Raw genomic sequence first — 19248 nt, forward strand, 5'->3', positions numbered from 1 at the left:
GGTCTTTCAGATGGAATTAAGATCCTGGTATGAGATCATCCTGGATTATCTAGCTGGGCCCGTCCGGTGACAAGTGGCCTTATAAGAGAGAAGAGGAGAAGACGTACCCGCAGAGGAGGCGGCCCCGTGAGGCAGGAGGCAGAGACTGGCGGGACGCAGCCACACGCAGGGAACGCCAGGATCACCAGGAGCTGCAAGAGGCCGGGAAAGGTTCTCCTTGGAGCCTTTGAGGGAATGCAGCCCTGCTAAGCTCTTGATGTTTGATTTCTGGAACTGTGACAGAGGAAATATCTGTGTCTGTCAGTCACCCGGTTGTGGCAGTTTGTCACGACAGCACTAGGAAATCCGGGCACGCTCCGAGCGTTGTTTCCTTCCCGGGACTCTGCCCTGAGGCACCTGTCCTTACATCCACTTGATCGTGCTTTCTGGATAGAGAACCAACAAGTAAGCGATCCCTCGTCCTGTAGCTGAGCGCTCAGCGCCTCTCAGGTGGCTCTCACTGCTGGGCTTCACCCAGCTCACTGGCTCTCGGCTCAGGACTGCTTTCTTCCCAGGCAGTGGGGGAAGGAGACGCCTCTGCCATCCCCAGCTCCTCCGCTAGCTCTGGGCATGAGGCAGGCAGGAGGGAGGGCCTGCCCTTGGCTGCAGCTGTGGTGCTCCTCTGACAATACAGGCACAGGAGCAGGGCTGCCCGCGGGCCCCAGGGGCCTGGCTGGAGCGTGTGTGTGGCTGGGGTCGTGCGTGCTCTCATTGTCCCTGTGATGGCTCTAGGACATTTTCCCTCCATACCTACAACTCCACAGGGCGTCTTTTAGAAAGGTTCCTGCCAAGCGGCTTGTTGGCCTTCTGTGTCCACAGAAGTATTCTAACTGAGACCGTACTATGATTTCCTTCCCATCCATAGCATTCTGCCTACAATTCCCTGCTTGTGTTTTTGAGTGGTTTGAGGTCATTCCAAAATCTCTTCTCCCACTGAAGACTATTGTCACTCGTGGGCCTTGTCGCTCACTGAGGCCTCCGTCATGTTGGGAATGTGCTGGTGTTACAGGGCTGGAAGCCACTGAGGGTAGGTGCCGCGGCTGTCCTGGTGTTCCTGCGTGCTGCACTCGGAGCCACTGGGTAAATACTGTTCTGTGAACGCCGGATGTGTGATGTGTGCTTGCAGAGCAACCTGGGTGACTGGGTCTCTGCTCTGCTAAGACAATTAGACCAGAGAACCCTGGGTTGGCCATTGTCACGTTTCTCAAATGGACAGCCCATCACACCCAGGGCATTCTTAGTAAGAGACAAAGAGGTGGCTAACTGGGGCCTTCAATTTGTTCCCGTCCCTTACTTTCAGTACCTTTGGGGGAGGGTGGCAATGGAAGGTGACCTTGGGATTCTTCTGACAGCAGCAGTGTAACTAGCTCGTGACAGGGGCCTTGGCCCGCATCACGTACTTTTTATTAGGAGTATTTGGAAATATACATAGTCTGAATAGTCTAATGACTAGAAAGAATTGTACAGGAAATTCCCACCTAGATTTTAAATTCATACCTCGACTTAACAATTACTAACATTCAAAAAAAAATTTGTGTATGTGTGTGTGATATTTTAAAGCAGCTCCCTGACCGTGTACATCTCTAAGACGCAAGAACATTTTCCTTTGTATTCACAATACCGTTACCAACTGGATAAACAAATTAATAATAATTCATCCGAACTTTTTAATGCCATCACTGCCCTGTTCATATTCGGAATGCCTCAAGTAGTCCCCATGTTATCTTTTTTATAATTTATTTGTTCCGTCAGAATCCAGAGAAGGTCCACAGGTTGTGATTGGTTCATCTGCCTCAAAGTGTCTCCTGACTGTGAACTTGCCACTGACTTGTTGAGGAGACTGGGTCAGCCCTGGAATTGTCCAGAAGCTTGCTTGTGGTTTCCCTGGGCCATTTCTTGAGGAAGGGGGGAGGCAGCCACCTCCAGGGCCATGGTCTTTCTCATGGCTCTGACTGCTTCCCACTCCTGTTACCCACGTTCTTATTTCATACTGAACGCCCACCGGGACTCAGTGCCAGGGCCGCTCCCCACGCACGGGAGATCATCAGTTAGTTCCTGCCCTTTTCTGCTCTTCACTTGGAAAGTAGGGTTGTACGTATATAAATATCAGGCCATCGTAAAACAAGGTAGGGAGTTCAAACAAAAATAGCAAGCTAAATTGAAACATCAGATAAACATTGAGGGAGAGAAGAGAACTGGTTTCCACTTGGGACCAAGGTACGTCTGTTCTGCATTGCTCAAGACGATCTTAAGTGTCCTTCACAACTCAGGCTTGCCCCTCCGGCCCTCAAATGGGCCGCGATCTCCGTGTAGACACGCGTGGACTCTGGTAGGCGTGGGCCTTCCGTGCGCGGTGTGTACAGTCACCGCCTGGGTGCACTGGGCAGTCAGGGCTCCCGACAGCACATACTGATGTCATGGAGTCTGCACAGACACAGAGCTTCGCCATCCCTGCCCCATACACCACCACCTGTTGGCACAGTGTTTACTGGTCAGAATCTCTCACTTTCAAAACCATCTTACCTTCTTTACCTTTCCACACGGTCTTTAAAAAAAAAGATATGTGTGATGTGCATTATTAGTGGTTTCTTTTTTTTTCTTCTTGCAATATGAAAAACTAGTCAAACGTTACATGTAGTTTTTTTTTTAATACTGTTTTAATCATTTAAAAATATACAATTCACTGGCATCAAGTACATTTACAATATTGTGCAACCATCAGCACCATCGAATTCTGGAACTTTTCCTCACCCCAAAAGAAAACAGTGTACCCATTAAGCTGTCACTCCCCATTTATTTTTTTTAAATCCTTAGTTCACAGCAACCACTGATCTGATTTCCGTCTCTATAGATTTGCCTTCTCTGGATATTTGATATAAATGGAATCATTCAGTTGTAGCCTTTTGTGTAAGGCTTCCTTTGCTGAGCATCATGTTTCAAGGTTCATCCATGTTGCAGCGTGTGAGCACTGCCTTCCTTTCTGTGGCTGACTAACACCCCATTTTATGCATGTACAGCCTTATCTGTTGATGAATTGACAGACATTTGGGTTGTTTCTACCCTTTGGCTGTTGTGGGTAGTGTTGCTATGCACATTCGTGCATAAATACTTGTTTGAACACCTGTTTGTAAGTCTTTGAGTAAAATGACTGGGTTGTGCGGTCATCCTGTGTTTAACTTTTTGCAGAATGGCCAAGCCAATTTCCACAGTGGCTGTATTATTTTATATTCCCACCAGCAATGTATGAGGGCTCCAGTTTCTCCACATCCTTAACAACACATATTATTTTCTGCTTTTTTGATACTAGGCATCCCAGCCGGTGTGAAATGGTATCTCGTTTCTGTTTGCGTTTCGCTAGTGGTTACTGATGTTGAGCATCTTTTCTTGTGCTTCTTGGCCATTTATTTATCTTCTTTGCAGAAAGGTCTGTTCAGGTCCTTTGTCCATTTCAAGAAGATCCATGGTAGAAAATTGTAGATTCAGTCATTACTGTTGTTATTTCATGATTTCTGCGTGGTTTCTGTGAGACTAGGTTTGGCTGCGTATGTGTCTCTGCCCACACACATGCAAATGCTTGCAGAGATCTGCTTGTCAGAATCAACTTTGTGTTTCATGAGATAGACTTCAGATTGTGTCACCACAGAACTTCTCTGACCTAGAAAAAAGTACAACAGCAGATTCTTTAAGGGTGTAAATCTTTCAGCCTAAACCTTTAGATTTGGGTTAATACACTTCCGGAAAAGTTCTTTCACCAAAAGAAATTCATTTTCGTGTGGATATCAAAAACTTAACTTTGTGTTCTGATTTTCATCTACATTAAAAGATAACATTTCATTGAGCCCTTTTCTAATCAATGTCCATTTAAAGTGGCTACCCTGAACCCCTGCTGTTTCAGTGGATAATATGGAACCCACAAGGGGGATTTGTGAAAAATCTCTTGCTTTCAGTTCTTCTTTATTAACTGAGATTTAGATACACTAGAATATTCCCTTTTAACAGTTTTTGGGGAACTCTCAAGTGTTCTGAAATATTTTTGGTTCAGGATAGTGATTGTTTCTACAGACAGGCACCCAGAGTTCCTTTGGGGGCAGGTGGGACCCTCTCCCCATCCTCGTGTGAGGCCACAGTAGTGGGAAATCCCTACTGTCAGATTCTTTCCTTCCTCAGGGCATGTGCAGAGATCCCCATGCCTAGAAATTACCAGAACTACCTCGAGAACTCAAAAAAAATAAAGAGTTTTCCTGGGCTTTAATCTCCACAGCGTTCAAGTTCACCCAACTGTGGTCATGACAGAAACCTAAATCTAAACACTGGGAGACCAGGTGTGGTGTGATTCGGTGTCTGAATATGGGGTCACATGACCTCGGTTTTGCATTTAGACGCTTACTTCCATGCGTTCCTTGGCTAAATAATTGAAGGCTGTTTCCTCGGTTTTCTCAACTGTAAAGTGATAATAATAACCTATACATAGCTCATTAGGTTGTTGCAAAAAATGTAACCGATACTCTAAGAAAAAGTGCAGTCAAATTTAAGTGCCTTAGTCACTGCTGGTGCGATCAGGAGGCCTAGTTGAACCAGGTTTCACGTAAGTGGTTTAACTATGAGTGCGACTTTGTTTTCAAAGCACTGGTTTCTAACCACGTATTTGCCAGGATCCACTTGAGCTCCTCGGACTGCGAGAGATGGAGAGTTTCTGATACAAGAACTGTACTGAGGAACTTTTCTCCAGAAAAGTAGCATCTCCGCACACCCGATACATCTTTGTGTGCACTTCTTGCCACTTTAGACACATAGGGGTTAGAACATTAGACAAAACCTTCCATCGCTGTTGGTACAAGCTGATTGAAATATTTGGTCTCTGTGACAGTGGCCTCAGGCGCCCTGACTTCGCATGAGCAGCACAAATGAGTGTTATTTTGGAAAGTTGCCTAATTTTTAGTTTACCTAAGGCAACTGGAGTGCCTCTTAACCAAATGATGGAAATAAATAAGAAGCATGAGGAGTTTCAGTCAGTGGCCTGTTACCTGCGGTCCTTTAAAGAAAAATGACATAGATAACAGCGCATTAGCATATCCCAGATCATCGCCTTCGGCCTTGGGATATGTTCCTGTTCTGCCAGACTCGGCTGACTCAGTCTCTCCAGAGTAGACTGTCAGGATCTGGGGCCCAGTGGGGAAGTGCATTAGGTTTACAGCAGATTTTACTGTAGATAGTGAACAAATCCAGGGATACGTGGTGGAGAATCTTACCAGCAAGAACAGAATCGTATGATCTCTCTTATTTGTGGAATCTAAAAACAAAACACAACTGAATGAACAACACAGCCATAGACTCAGACACGGAGAAGTGACTGGTGGTTCCCTTGGGGGAGGGTTTGAGGGGGGTGGGGCGGGTGGGAGAAATAGGTGAAGGGGGTAAGGAATCACAAAATCTCAATCATAGTATAAATTCACCACAGGGATGAAAGTACAGCATAGAGAATATAGTCAATAGTTGGGTGACATCTTCCTCTGTTGACAGTAACTATACTAAGTGGGGTTAGGATTTTATAACATATATAACTGTCAAACCACTATGCTGTATACTTGAAACCAATATAATATCGTATATCAACTATACTTCAATTAAAAAAAAAAAAGAACAGAAGAACTCCCTGCAGAGGTGGCCCGAAACCCAAGGCTGCAGTTTTCATTTGCTTTTAATTTTTTTTTCAGGAAAAGAAGATTTTTCAGATCCCCTGGATGCATGCAGCTAGACATGGGTGGGACGTAGAAAAAGATGCACCATTGTTTAGAAACTGGGCAATCCATACAGGTACCAAACCCCCTGCACGTTGATAGAGGCAGTCACTGTGGCTCGTTGTCTTCATGTCTGTCTTGTTTGCAATGGGTATAACTGGCAAATAAAATTGTAAGACAGTTAAAGCATGCACGTGATGATTCGATACACATACACACTGTGAAAGGATTCTCCCCATTAAGTTAATTAAACCATCCATCATTTCACATATTTACCTTTTTGTGTGTGTGTGTGCAAACATTTAAGTTCTATGCTCCTAGCAAATTTTAGTTGCGTAAGACAGTGTTACCCATCGTTTATTTTTATTTCTCTACACGTATAAAATTTCCTGGTTTCTGGCCTCAAGAAGACAGGTGACCTGACTTGTTCCCCGGCACACCCAGGACACATGGGATGCAAACGTCTGCACCCCAAAGTGATGCTCTACTCACCCCATAGAAACCTCATTTTTACATTTCCTGTAAAGGGGATATTTTGGTGAAGTTCTCCAGGTGTGCCAGGAATATAGAGCTTACTTGTTCTGAAGCTATAAACTTGGGTTGAATTTATCTCTCCACAAGGTAGTCAAGAATATATTTATTTAAAACAAAATTTAAACAGAGAGCTATATATAGGAATGGACTTTTTTACTTAATATATACTTGAGAGTCTTATGAAAAAGAGACACTGTACATGTGTTTGTCGGCCTCCTGGCCTTCTGTGTTACTTCCATTGATGCTGTTTCCTCTGCTATTACTCATTTTCTCTCAAGCTGTTCGGAAAAGCATGGTGATCAGCTTGTCCCAGTTTACCCAGAACTGTCCAGGTTTTAAAACAAACACTCCCACATCCCAAGAATCTTCTGAGTCCCAGGCAAACCAGGACAGTCGGTCGCTGTCAGCATCGCCTGGATTTAAAAGGGTCCTCTGCACTACCTGACCAGCTATTCTGTTTCCAGAAGTTCTTCCTCCGCATCGAATATTTTCCCTCTTTTTCTCAACCTTAATTCTTTTGACTCTTCTGTTAGGAAAGCATCAACCAGGAGTTGATAAGCCTGATCCAAAAACATGGAAGGCGAACTTTCGGTGTGCCATGAACTCCTTGCCTGACATTGAAGAAGTCAAGGATAAAAGCATAAAGAAAGGCAACAACGCCTTCAGGGTCTACCGGATGCTGCCCCTGTCTGAGCGGCCTTCCAAGAAAGGTAGATAAAGATACTCAGTCACTGAAACAGTGATCACCTTACACCCACGCATCTCAGTACCTTTGTGATTTCTTTCCGCTTTGGTCGCTGCAAGGCCAGGACACCTGTTCGTGCTGTGAGTGAGACTTCTGCTCTCATCTGGCAGGGAGACGCCTCTCAGTCACCAGTAAAAGAAACATTTGGATTTTGACCACGCACAGATTAAAGCACGTACAGTTTCACTGAGGCTTTCAGAAAGAATGCAATTTAGAGGAAATATTTCTTTGGATCTTCTTGATGAATTAATCCCAAACTCTTTTTGTTGCCACAGGAAAGAAACCAAAGATGGAAAAAGAAGACAGAGTTAAGCACATCAAGGTAATCTTCAATTGCTCAGAGAGAGAAGGCCGAAGTCCTGACCATATCAATGATTCATGTTCTGTCTCATAAAAACAAGTAATGTGATCTCTGGGAAGTACTTCATCTTTCTTCTTCTGCTGTTGTGTTCCCTGGGCTTTTCATGTCTCCTCTTTGGCCTGTACCCCTAGGTACACCTATCCCCGGCTTTATCCAATTTCACTGAGCAATTTATGAATGAAGTTACAGATTCACACCGAGCATGACCATGTCAAGCCTCCATCTGGTCCCCACAACTGGTGCCAATTGGTCACTTAGTTCTAGCTAAGCTCCAGCAGCCAGCTCCTATCTGATAATATTAAGTACATTTTCAGACTATTAAATCTATTTGGAAGCATATTAAATATTACATGCTTACATTAAAGTGGATTCCCTACATTTTATATATATATTCCATGACAGGCTGGTCAGCCCAGGCCCTCAGTTAGTGCCGTTCTTGGAAGCTTTTTTGCACTCCACTATCACACCAATTCTCCTAACTCCCGAAGGTTTTCCATCAGGATGGGCTTGGGTATGTGAGCTTCAGCAGGCTGTACGGTGTGAAGTTCAATGCACCTCCACCCACCTTCCTGCTTCCCACATGCAGATATTTTTTCCATTTGCAGATGTTCAACCATTTTCGACTTGGAAGAACAATTTCACATGATTCAGCACAATATTTTGAAGCAAACCCCAAACAACATACCATTTCTTCCATACCTACTTAAGCTTATGTCTTAGAAAGGCAGACGCTCTTTAAAAATAACACAGTATCATTATTGCATCTGAAAAAATTGACGGGCATTCCTCAATATGATCAAATGAACAGTGTTCAGATTTCCAGTTGTCTCATAAATGTTAAAATGGTTATAGTCTATTGACTTGAATTAAGGTCCATGTAAGGTCCACACACTGAGTTTTAGAGATGTCTGTTAAGTTTTTTTTTTAATCTACAGGTTTCCTCTGTATCACCTTAAAAAATGTCTAATTGTTCCTTGCAATTGAAAAGAACTAGTTATTGGTTGTATCAAGTTCCCCACAGTTTGGAATTTGTTAGGGTCTATATTCTGATTAGTGTTTGGTTAGAAAAGTATAACGTCCCCACAAATATGTGATTATGAAGAACTTGCTACAATCTTAAGTATGACTATATCAGGGCTACTGCTATTTTCATGGCATCTAGCTCAGGGCCTGGTACAGAACAGATAGTACATATTTGATCAGTAAGTAGGTGCATGAGTAATTGTTGACTTGGTCAATGCATAAATAAATATGTGCAGGGGGAGAAGGGGCTTTACACTGGAATGCATGTTTAATTGCATAACCTCAGTAAATGAGAAATAAGACTAGACTCACCGATGTTCACTTCTCACCAACTTTGCACAAACATATCTACCACCCTCCATCAAATATCAGGTGGTAGTGATTATAAGACACACCATTTTTTTATGTATCTCTAAGCAAGAAAAATTGCTTGCGATGAAACTATGGCCCATAATTGATTATAAGGCATGTCCTATTTGAGGAATGTGGAAATGTGAAGAAACGTGCATCTTAAAATTGGTGGCATTGGGGTGTTCTTGTAAATAAAGGACATCTTCGTTTGGATGGGCAGTGGCACGTCCTCCGCAGAAGCGAGCTGTGGAAGGTACAGCCCTGGGTGAGCTGTGGCCATATTGGCCCAGGGAGGCAAATGAATTTTTCTTGAGTCATTCGGGCAGTACCTCCATGCTTTATGTTCCCGTAGCAAGTAGCTTCTCTTGAGACTGAGAGACCTAAGGCCCATTGGCCACGTGGTAGGTGGGAAACGCCACCTCGCTATTCGCCGAGAGTCTCTGTGGGAGTATGTATCATGTACTCCGTGAGCCATGCGTTACTTGGACTCAGCCTCGCCAGCATGGAGCTAACTGGCTATCTAAGGAAATAAGAATAAGGAACAGATAGTGAGCAGTATTATATTGTGTGTCATCGGTGCATCTGTGTGTTTCAACAGATGTCCCAGACCAAGACCAATAAGGATGAATGTGGGTAACCAGAGGAGTGTCTGTGACTTTTTGAGCCCCTACCAAATGCTAAGCTCTACATATTGTGTCCCTCACCTCCCCCTGTAATGGGCAGCTCACCTCCCTTTGGCATGGAAGGGAACAGGCATAAAAGCTGAGTCATTTTCCCAGGTAGCACTGGATTTGAAGCTGGGATTTGAATCCAGGTGGCTCCATCTCCAAAACCCATACCCTGGCCACCCCCAGTGCCTCTCAGCCTTCAGAGAGCTGTGGGGGCCTGAGCCTAGGCCTTGAGGGATGGAGGGAGGGAGAGGGTGGTCCTTCCCAGTCTCGGGAGTATCATGAATGAAGGCCTGGAGGTTAGAGCTCCTGTTTGACCTTCACTGGGTGAGTCAGGACATGGGCTTAGTTAGAGCAGGAGTTGGTGTGAGGAGCAGTGGAAAACAATGGCATGTAGATGGGGGGGACTAGAGATGGATACTTGCCGCTCTGTAGCGCTGCTTGCAAATGAAATATACGTGCTTTGAAACTGAGGTGCTCCAAGATCAAAGCACCAGTGCTATAACAGACGTATAGTCCAGGAAAATGTAACCCCTAAAGTCGCCTGGCAAAGAGCAGGTCTGGTCTGTATTCTTTCTGGATACACACCTCTGGGTGGAAGTTACAGGAAAGCACATACTGGTTCAGGAGAATTTTCTAATAGAGCCCTCGCCTCTAACAATGACTTGGGCTGGATTAAAAAACAACGTGCCACCTGCCACTGGCCAAAGCCAAGCCGAATGACCTCCGGTCAGGGCTGATACTGGACGGGTCCCCTCATTGCGAGGAAGACATAAACCTTACAACATGTGCTGGCAACCCACTTGAGAAACACAAAAATCAGGGCTGCCTGGGATGGAGCAGAAGAGAGAGCTTGCCCTGCCCGCTCAGTGCCTCTCTCAGCTCCCGGCGACTCCTAGGGGACTGCTAAGGGCACAGTCTGAATACAGGCTGGGAAATAGGCTCTTTGGATGATTTTGGAGAATAAGGTACGGCGGAGCTCCTTGGGGAAGACAGTGAAGGGCGACAGGCAGGAATGGACAGGAGGAGACACTGTAGTTTGGGTGGAATGGAGGGCGTGGCAGCTGGAGTGGAGAGGAGGAGCCATTTCTCCAGGGAAGGGAAGAGGGTACAGAGGATGGAGACAGGAGGGGGTCGAAGAGGAGGCCCGGAGTCTTCAGCCCCACCGAGGGGCCTGTTGGCGGTGGAGCGTGGCTGACGGGTGCAGGTGTGCGGGACTGAGCACGTGAGCTTGGATGTGGCAGGCAGGTCTCCAGAGCAGACGCTGGGGAAAGAGCTGGATCTCACGGCGAGCTGGGGTCGGGGCTGGAGGGCCGATGTGCTCATTCGCCCAGGGATGATCCCGGAGGCCTTGAAAGCGGGTGCTTCTCCGAGAGAGAAGTTACGTGAGATGGAGACAGAGGCCAAGGGGACGATGAAGAGAAAAGTGAGCCAAGGAGAAAGGTCAAAAAGGGAAGTCGCAGTGCGAGTAGGGAGGCGGAGGTGGAGGATGGGCTTGTCCCAGGGAAGGCAGGAAGGCGGTTCAGAACAAGGTGGGAGGCTTCGGCCTGCTTCACTGGAGCTCTGCTTCCCAGAGGCCGCAGCACCTCTCTGGTACCGGGGGTGCCATTCCCTGGGCTACGTTCATGAAGCCCAGTTGTTAGCCTATGTGTTAGTGGAGACCTAGAGATGTCCTTAAAGTTGCCTTGGAGGGTCCACCTTTACACGGGCAAATCAAGCATTTCAGGGGTGGGATCATAATTTGGGGCTGGGAGATGGCCTTATGGCTGTTCTATTTGGTCTCAAGGGAGGGGACCTCTAGCCAAGGGGCAGTGTCACAGGCATGAGACAGAACAGACTTGGAGCAGGGGGATGAGTGGCACTTGGCTGTCCTCTCACACAGGCCCCACCCCCAGGCCCCTCGAGCTTCGGAGCCTACCAAAGGCACACTGGGTCAGAGGTCACAGAAGGCTGCCCCTGCCCCTGCCCCTGCCCCTGCCCTCTGTCCTGCGCCAGTTTGCTTTTGCCTAAAACCCCTTAAACTGTAGACCAAACCTTGGATTCTGTAATAAGAAAAAAGGCTTCTGTGCATAAATATTTGGCAGAGTTAATGTGCCGTGGACGGTCTGAACCCAAGCACGGTCTCTTTTTGGTCTCCTCTGGGGCAAGGTGAGAGGGTTAGAAACCAAAACTACTTGATGTGGGGAGCCTGTATGTGAAGTCAGAAAGGGCGCAGCAAGAGGGGGTTGATCCAGGAGCACCCAGGCTGGGGTATGGCACAGCGAGGTGGCCCGTAGAGGACCAGGGGGCACGGGTACAGAGGCCTCCCCTGACCTGCATGCAGCTCTCTGCACATGCTCCACAGAGAACCCTCTCCATCATCTGCAGTCCTTGCCTTTAGAATGGATATAGTTTAGGCTTAGATATTCCTACTCTAATCAGATTAAGAATTTGGCTGCATATAATGAGGATCCTATTGATCCGCACCTTGGGCGGAGGCCTTTCGGGGAGGGCTGGCTGCATCTCAGGGTACGGTTTCCCGTATCGTCCCTCCGCAGGGACAGTGCCAAGGAGACAGTTTGCAGTGAAGACTCTGACATCAGCGGTGGGAAGGGAGTGGCAAAGCCACGTTCCAGCAGCCTGACTCTGTGCGTGCTGGTGGGGTACACTGTTCCCTCACAGAGGTGGCCCGGGCAGCAAGGCAGGAATTGGGGTGGGGAGGATAACCGTGCAGAGAACGGGTCTGTCTCAGCCTCCACTGGAACCAGCGCAGGGTTATGGAGACAGAAAGCTCTGGGACTAGGGCCGCGGCCCAACCAAAGACAGTCGGCTCTTGTATCTCCGTACACCACCAGTCGTGTGATCTTGGAAAATTAATTTAGTCTCTGAGTCCTAGTTTTCTCAAGTGTAAAGTGATGAAAGTATCACTTGCCATTCATTAAACTGAAGATCATGTGGAACATTTAGAAGCCTTCCATCAGGAAGTCAGAATAATTTAGGTTTTGGAATATATATGCAAGGCTGACGGCCTTGTTTCTTTGGTAAGAAACCTAGAAACAGAATGAGGGAAAAATAACTTGAGACAACAAAAGATACCCTTCCAAATTAGCAGTGCTTTTTGGAATTCCTTCACATCTTCTGGGCTTAGTTCGTTTGGGGTAATCACGGACGAGGAGGTGGACTAGTGGATTGGAACACGGGGCGTGTTTGGAGGGCGAGATGGAGAGGGGCCACTGAGGACCCAGTGAGAAGGCTGTTGGGAAGGTGGGGCATTGCAGCAACCTCACCTAGTTTGTGTTGTCGGTGGGGAGAGCGCGGTCCTTGGTCAGCGTGGGGTTGGGAGAAGGGGCTTGAAGGAAGTTCACTGGATGTGTGCAGCAGAGTTCCATTTGCGACCATTGATAGTAGAAAGCATCTATTTAATAAAAGATGCCAGATGCATATTTATCTCATTTAATCTTCACATCACCCCAGTGATGTGCGTCCTGTTATTGTCCTCGATGTACAGCGGCCCCGGTGCCCTAAGAGAGGCTTAAAGAGGTTCAATAAATTCTGGCACCTAATGAGAGGTACAGCAGCTAGGCTTTGCCCCCAGGCCTGTGTGACTCGGAAGCCAGCCCACGTCCCCAGGGGGTGCCTGAGTCCGCATGTGGAGGGACGGCCACACCACAGGCTCTAATGAGGGCACCAGAGGGTGCAGGTGGGCCAGGCAGGTCTTTGTCACAAGTTTGGCTGTAATGGAAGAGAAAAGATGGTGACTCAAGTCATAAGCAAGTTGAGTTTTTCCCTGAAAGGACAGACTACTTATTTGGACTTGGAAAAGCAGGGAAAATGCAAGATGCTGCTGGAGAAAGGGGTCAAAATTCTGCCCCAGCAGGGCTGTCCCAGGCACCTCCTGGCTACACCTTTCTGTGCATCTTGTCATCCATGTAGCATGGGACTTTTTTTAGCACTAGCTGTACAGTAAAGTGACGTCTTTGCAGTTGAGTTGAAGTTGTCATGGTGGGAGCTTGCCAGGTGGGATCACGAAAGAGGAGGTAACCTCATGCGCCCCCTATGGGACTTCTCTAAGTTTTTTGGGGTTTCCTCATTGATATCAAGTAGCACATACATGAATTGATAAGAGCACCGCAAGTGCCTTAGAGGTGTAATCGCGACTCCGGGTTTTTTGAAGCACACGCATGCCTACCCCATACGCTCTTCTGACCCATCTCGTGGTCTTCCCGCCTTTCCACCCTCCTCTCCATTTTGTTTCCCAAACCAGTTGTCCTGTGCGGCTTTTCTTGTCTGACTCAATCAGCCATAGATACAAATGCAATCTTACCCTGAGGAAGTGCTCTTTCATTGAAATGCTGGCAGTCACTGTGTCCCGCGGGAAGGGCCCTCCCAGAGGTGGTTTGCACTCTCTGAGGTTGGAAGGTTCTAGTGCACTTGGCAAAGCCGAACTGAGGACTGTACGCAGAAAAAGAAATTTGTTCTCATCGTTTCCCTAGAATGAATGGGTGGCTTCTTGGCCACATGGGGCATCCGGGCACTCGAAAGGCATTTATGTGAAGCCGTTCATTATGTGAAGTCCATGGGGTTGCCAGGGACTCTCTGGGGGAGGGCTGCTTGCCTGTTATCAGCCCCCCACCCAGGGCAGGGCACGCCTGTGGCCAAGAGTCCAGGGCAAAACTTATCTGAAGAGAAGTCGTCCATGACGTGCTGTTCTTGAGCCAATGGCTGAGGCAGAGCTTTTCCTCAGAAATGATCGTAAAAGAGGTGGCAGGGTCCCTCCCTTCAAGAGAAAGCCAGAGTTCACAGGGAAGGAAGACCTGGAATCTAGGAGTTACATAGATGGCTGTGCAGCTCTGCCTATAACCTCATAACCGCTGCCGACAGGTGTAAGCATTTCACACAGGCAAGCCAGGTGCCTGGTACGCTTTCCTTGAAGGGAAATGAAAGTCAGTGAATACCGGGCAGCACACTCTACACAGAATATGCTTCCTTAGCTCCAGGCCGGTTTAAAGACGTTAGGGAGTGCGTCTGGGAGATGAACATGACCCTCACCCTAGCATTAAAGAAAGTTGAGGGTAGAACTTAAGCTAAGCCAAGGGAGGGATGAGAAAGTGTTCTCAATTCTTTTTTCTTTTCTTCTTCCTAGCAAGAACCAGTTGAGTCATCTTTGGGGCTTAGTAATGGAGTAAGTGATCTTCCTCCTGAGTATGCGGTCCTGACTTCAGCTATAAAAAATGAAGTGGACAGTACGGTGAACATCATAGGTAAACTCTTTTGACATCTCGTTCTTCTGTACACATGAGCAGCCCTCTAGGGTCTAAAATTCGTAAGCCGTGATTGGAAGTAACATAGTCAGTGGGAGGAGGTCTTGGGACCACCCCGAAGTGCAAGTCCCAGCCCCCAGATCGCAGGGCTGAAAAGCAAAGGCCTTCGAAGAGCAGGTAAAGGGACTCTAGATGGGCCGGCCTCATGAAAGCAGGCCGAGTCCCTCACCAGGAGAGGCCAGCAGGTGAAATGGTGTTTTCCTCCCGTGGCTGATGATAAGCGATTCTCCATCGTTCAATGTTTGGTCACGTGGACAACAGTGCTGTTCATTTAACACTTCCCTCTTGAAAGGAAGGAGAGGGAAGACTGCCCTCATGAATTCTGGGGGAGGGATGCTTGCCTATTTATCAGCCACCCACCCAGTGCAGCCCCTGCTCCCAGGCAGACCTGCAGCAAGTGGCACTTGTCTTACCGGAGAAACTGAGGCACAGAGACATGTTGCCAAAGGGCAGGCTTGGATTCCACCGAGATCTTTGAGCAACTTGTATATACCAGACTCAGAACCATGAGCAGGACAAGGTTGGGGAACAGGGCAGGCCTGATTCCTCATTTCCTGGAAGGAGACAGCTGGGTCACAAATGAAGCAGCAGAGAAGTACACTGTGGCCCTTTGTGATCGAGGCTGCCAAGGGAAAGGACCGGGAGAGAACAGGGAGCCGGATTCGGATCACAGGCCTCTTGAGGGAGCGATGTGTCCCTGAAGCCAGGGAGTGGAGGAACCACATGGGGAGGGCCGGGACTGGGACACACGCAGGACCAGAAGGAAGGTGCGCAGCCAAGCCTAGTGACCCCGGGGCAGGGGCCCGAGGCGCATCAGCGAGGACGCACAGCGGGGTCACCAAGCATGGAAATCCAGTTTTATTCCCAAACCACTGGAGGGTGTGTCTCCAAAAAAATTATTTTAACTGAAATAGAACAGACGGTAAAGTGCACAAATGATTTATGGTAAACACCACCCCTTGGAGGCTTTTACGCCAGGATGGTGACAAGTGTGATGACATCTCAACAAAGTACGGCTGGGCTGCAGGGGTGATTGGATGGGGGCTGCAGGGAGAAGAAGGACCCCCCACTGACTTTCATTCCCTCTCTGGCCCCAGAATCCAGATCTGGGGCTTTACCCATGGATGCCTCTTGGTCCATTAATCTTTTCTCTGTTTTGTAAACCATCGAGGCTTCAGATGCTGATGCTGGTGAGAGCCCAAGAAACCAACCAGAGCCCCGGGAGCAAGACTCCCGCCTGGGGACCTGCATGCCCAGGGTCGCCGCTGAGTGTGGACAGGGGGCTGCAGCCACTGCAGATGCCCGTCCCTGCCCCTTCCCCTCCGTTTGGGGTTTTGGAAGCAGACGCGTGTGTGCAGGGAGTCCCTTGAGCATGGAGGTCTTCGGCAGAATGCAGCGTGAGGGGGGCAGGGAGCAAGAGTGGGGCGCACGCTGGTCTCAGGGCCTGCACAGCCTTGCCTTCTCCCAGGCTGCCGTCCAGCCGGGCGTTGGTGCACGGGGGCGGTTGTGCCACAGTCACTGGGGCCTGGAGAGGTCCTAAGGAGCCAGCCTCCTCACTCCCGCCCTGGTGTGAGGCGAGGCCCTGACCAGGAGCCCGGCTCGCTTCCCTCAGGCTGAGCTGCCTGCCTGCCCCTCTGGGTCCCTCCCCTGCAGACAGTCCTCGGGAAGCCTGTGCCCACTGAGCTCTCTTAAGGAAAGACATTTGCTGACTTCAGGCACTTTTTTCTTAAGATCCAGTTTATTCTGGGTGAGACAGCTGGTTGGGAGCGCCCCTTCATTTTAGGAGGTGAATTCAGCCTCTGGGAAAGTGCCTGGCAAAAGCCAGAATTGTTCCAGTTTTCTTCCCCTTCCTTTTTTATTTTTAATGTTTTGGTTGAGTCTTCAGTTTGTGAATTGTGTGTCAGGCTGGTGGTTCTTTACCCTGTGAAGTGAATGAGGCTTCCTGGGGACGGTACTGATTTAAGGGGTCATTACTTCTGGGACAAAAACCAATGCCAGGTTGGTTCGAGAATCACCTCCTGGATGAAGTGATTCGCGTCCTCAGCTTAATAATAAAATCATAATGGGTGGCAGTAAGTGAGTTTATCTCTAATTAGTTGGTGTCCCTCAGGAAGGCATATAATTATATATGAAGTGGATCCATACAAGTATTTTGTAGACCTAGGTAATTTGTGATCATTGCTAACAACAGCTCCACATCAGATGTTAAGCCCATCACAAGGCTTCTGTCTACACTCCCCCAGGCGACCGTTAATTCGCCGATCCAGTCTCTGTGACGTAAGGATAGAGATGAGGAACAGGGATTCTGATTTCCAGGCGATGGTGGAATTTGAGACATTCTCTTTCTATCTCGCCAAATCTTTAAAACACGCTTTATTTAAAAATGACACCATTTCTTGCCTTCATTTGTTTCTAAACCCAGCATGCATTCCAGTTCTGTATTCCAGGCACCAAACATGAAACCTCCAAGGTGTTTTCATTCTGTTTATATAAACATATGTTTATCCAATGAAAACTGGGAGCCGGAGTGAGTACTTCATGTGATAATATTTTTCACATCGTCTGTAGGTTCTTAACTAAGGAAATGGATTGAAAATCAATAACTTAATCCAGTGGAGGCCAGCTACCCAGGACATTTTTATTCTGGACCAGGAGAGTGGGGTGGGGGGGGTGCTATTTTGTAAGGGAATCCCGTAAGTGTGCCAAATGCGAAATGTACTGTTGCCCTGACAGATGAACTCTTGCTTCATTGCTGCTGTGTTTTACTTTTATTCTGGCCACGGACATAGCAGGAAAAACAAGCAGGCACCTCCCCACCCCCCCACACACATGCACACTCAGTGTCCTGCACTGGCCTTCTTGTCCAGACAGCTGAATGTTCTTTCAGATGTAGCAGGCTGTGCACACTGAAAAGGAATGTGGTGTCTCAGTACTTCCGAGACATGTCTGATTAACATCGGGTCTCTCCTGTCTGGTTAAATGCATGGGGTGGGGGGAGCACCCCCGAAGACCTGTCCCTGCTTTGCTTTCAAGGGGAGGGAAAAAAAACTCTCCTATTTTCGTTTTGACTTCTTTTCAGTTTTGGACTATTTTCTGTGTGTGGTGACTCCTGTTTTTAGGAAGTGGAAGAGGCCAGCAACATATTGAATTGTTCTGACAGTGTCCTGCTGGCATCTTGCCCAGGTCAGCAGCGCATTTGCTGAGCCATATTGAAATTGTCTGCAGGCCGGTGCAAAAAGTTTGCAGGTGTGGACATTCTGTCTGACTTGCCTGGGCAGTGCTTTCTAACCCCATTGTGTTTCTTGATAAAAGGGGACCCCACCCTCCAATAAAGCAAAGATTGCTAGGAAACAAAGGAGGCCATTCATTCCTCCCAAGCAAATCCAGCAATTCTTAGTGACTAGACATGTAGCAATTAGGAAATAATGTAATTTGGGCTTTGAAAGGGACCTTATTGGATGTAGGTATTTTTGGTAATTGCTTCCAAATTTTGCTAACTTTAAAGTGAACCTCGAGTAGGTTTTTTAGCCAAGCTTAGAAACTCAAGTATCAATAGGGAGGACTGAAGGCACAGGAGAACAAACTCACACACTTAAGGCCCCACGAGGGCCTCACCATTAGAACTCAAGGTGGGCAGCCTCCGGCACCAGAATTCATAAAGATTGGGGGATGGCTACAGGTGGCTCGACGCTGTAGAGCTAAGTCTTCAGCTTTTTCTGGCCCCTTTGGCCACTGTGGAGTTTTGCTTTTGTTTTTGCTATTTTTCCTGGTGCTTAAGATATGAAAAATCTCATCTGCAAGATAAACAGTAGCCTAGGGTGGATCTTCAGATGGAAGGCACTGTGTCGTTCCTGGCAGGCCGTCTGCTGCACACCGCCGCCACCACCCCCCACCCCCGCCACCCCCCCCCACCCCCGCCACCACCCCCCACCCCCGCCAAGTGCCTCCTCCTGGGAGGGCTGAGCTCTTCACCCGTCAGGAGCCGGGCCAGAGACAAGGCACCCAATTTTATCAGGAGCCCTAGAAAACCGCACAGAGTTGTGAACCAACACACAACACACCCAGGCACAGAACCAATCACGCACCTTGTTTTTCTCAAGCGGGCAGCCAGGCGCCCCGGGCGGTGGTTGGGCTGCTGACTTTTGCACCTTAGGGAGCTTTTATTTACCCCAGAAACCTGCCATCTTTTTATGAGGCTGTATATATTCCTCTCCCTCCCCACCTCCCGTGGCAACCCCACCTGGGTTATAATTAACTATCAAAGCCTCCCGTCTTCCCGTCGTGTCTCAGCCCTCGCCTCCTTCCTGTTTCTGCTACTGCTCCCTGCACCCTCGGCTCCCGTCTGAGCTCTGCCTCCATCCTGCCCCTTCCCCACGCATCCTTCTGAAACATGCCAGCCCCCCCCCCCCCCGGCACGACTGCCCGCAGGACAGAGGCCTTACTTGCCCTAGTATCCCCGGATCCTGGTGACCTGCCCCTGCCCACCTTG

General features: G+C 48.2%; 1 protein-coding gene across 4 annotated transcripts in view; it reads left to right on the top strand.

Annotated features, from left to right (window-relative positions):
• IRF2 (interferon regulatory factor 2) overlaps nt 1-19248 on the top strand; it is a 73998-nt gene that overhangs the window by 40266 nt on the left and 14484 nt on the right. For all 4 annotated transcript variants that reach the window (XM_073219176.1, XM_036996527.2, XM_036996518.2 and 1 more), the window contains 4 exons: nt 5754-5853; nt 6845-7021; nt 7332-7378; nt 14582-14699. In XM_073219176.1, the coding sequence (XP_073075277.1) occupies nt 5754-5853; nt 6845-7021; nt 7332-7378; nt 14582-14699 (442 nt within the window). The remainder of the gene's footprint in view (nt 1-5753; nt 5854-6844; nt 7022-7331; nt 7379-14581; nt 14700-19248) is intronic.

Source organism: Manis javanica, chromosome 12 (genome assembly GCF_040802235.1).
Source record: "Manis javanica isolate MJ-LG chromosome 12, MJ_LKY, whole genome shotgun sequence".
Lineage (NCBI taxonomy): Eukaryota > Metazoa > Chordata > Mammalia > Pholidota > Manidae > Manis > Manis javanica.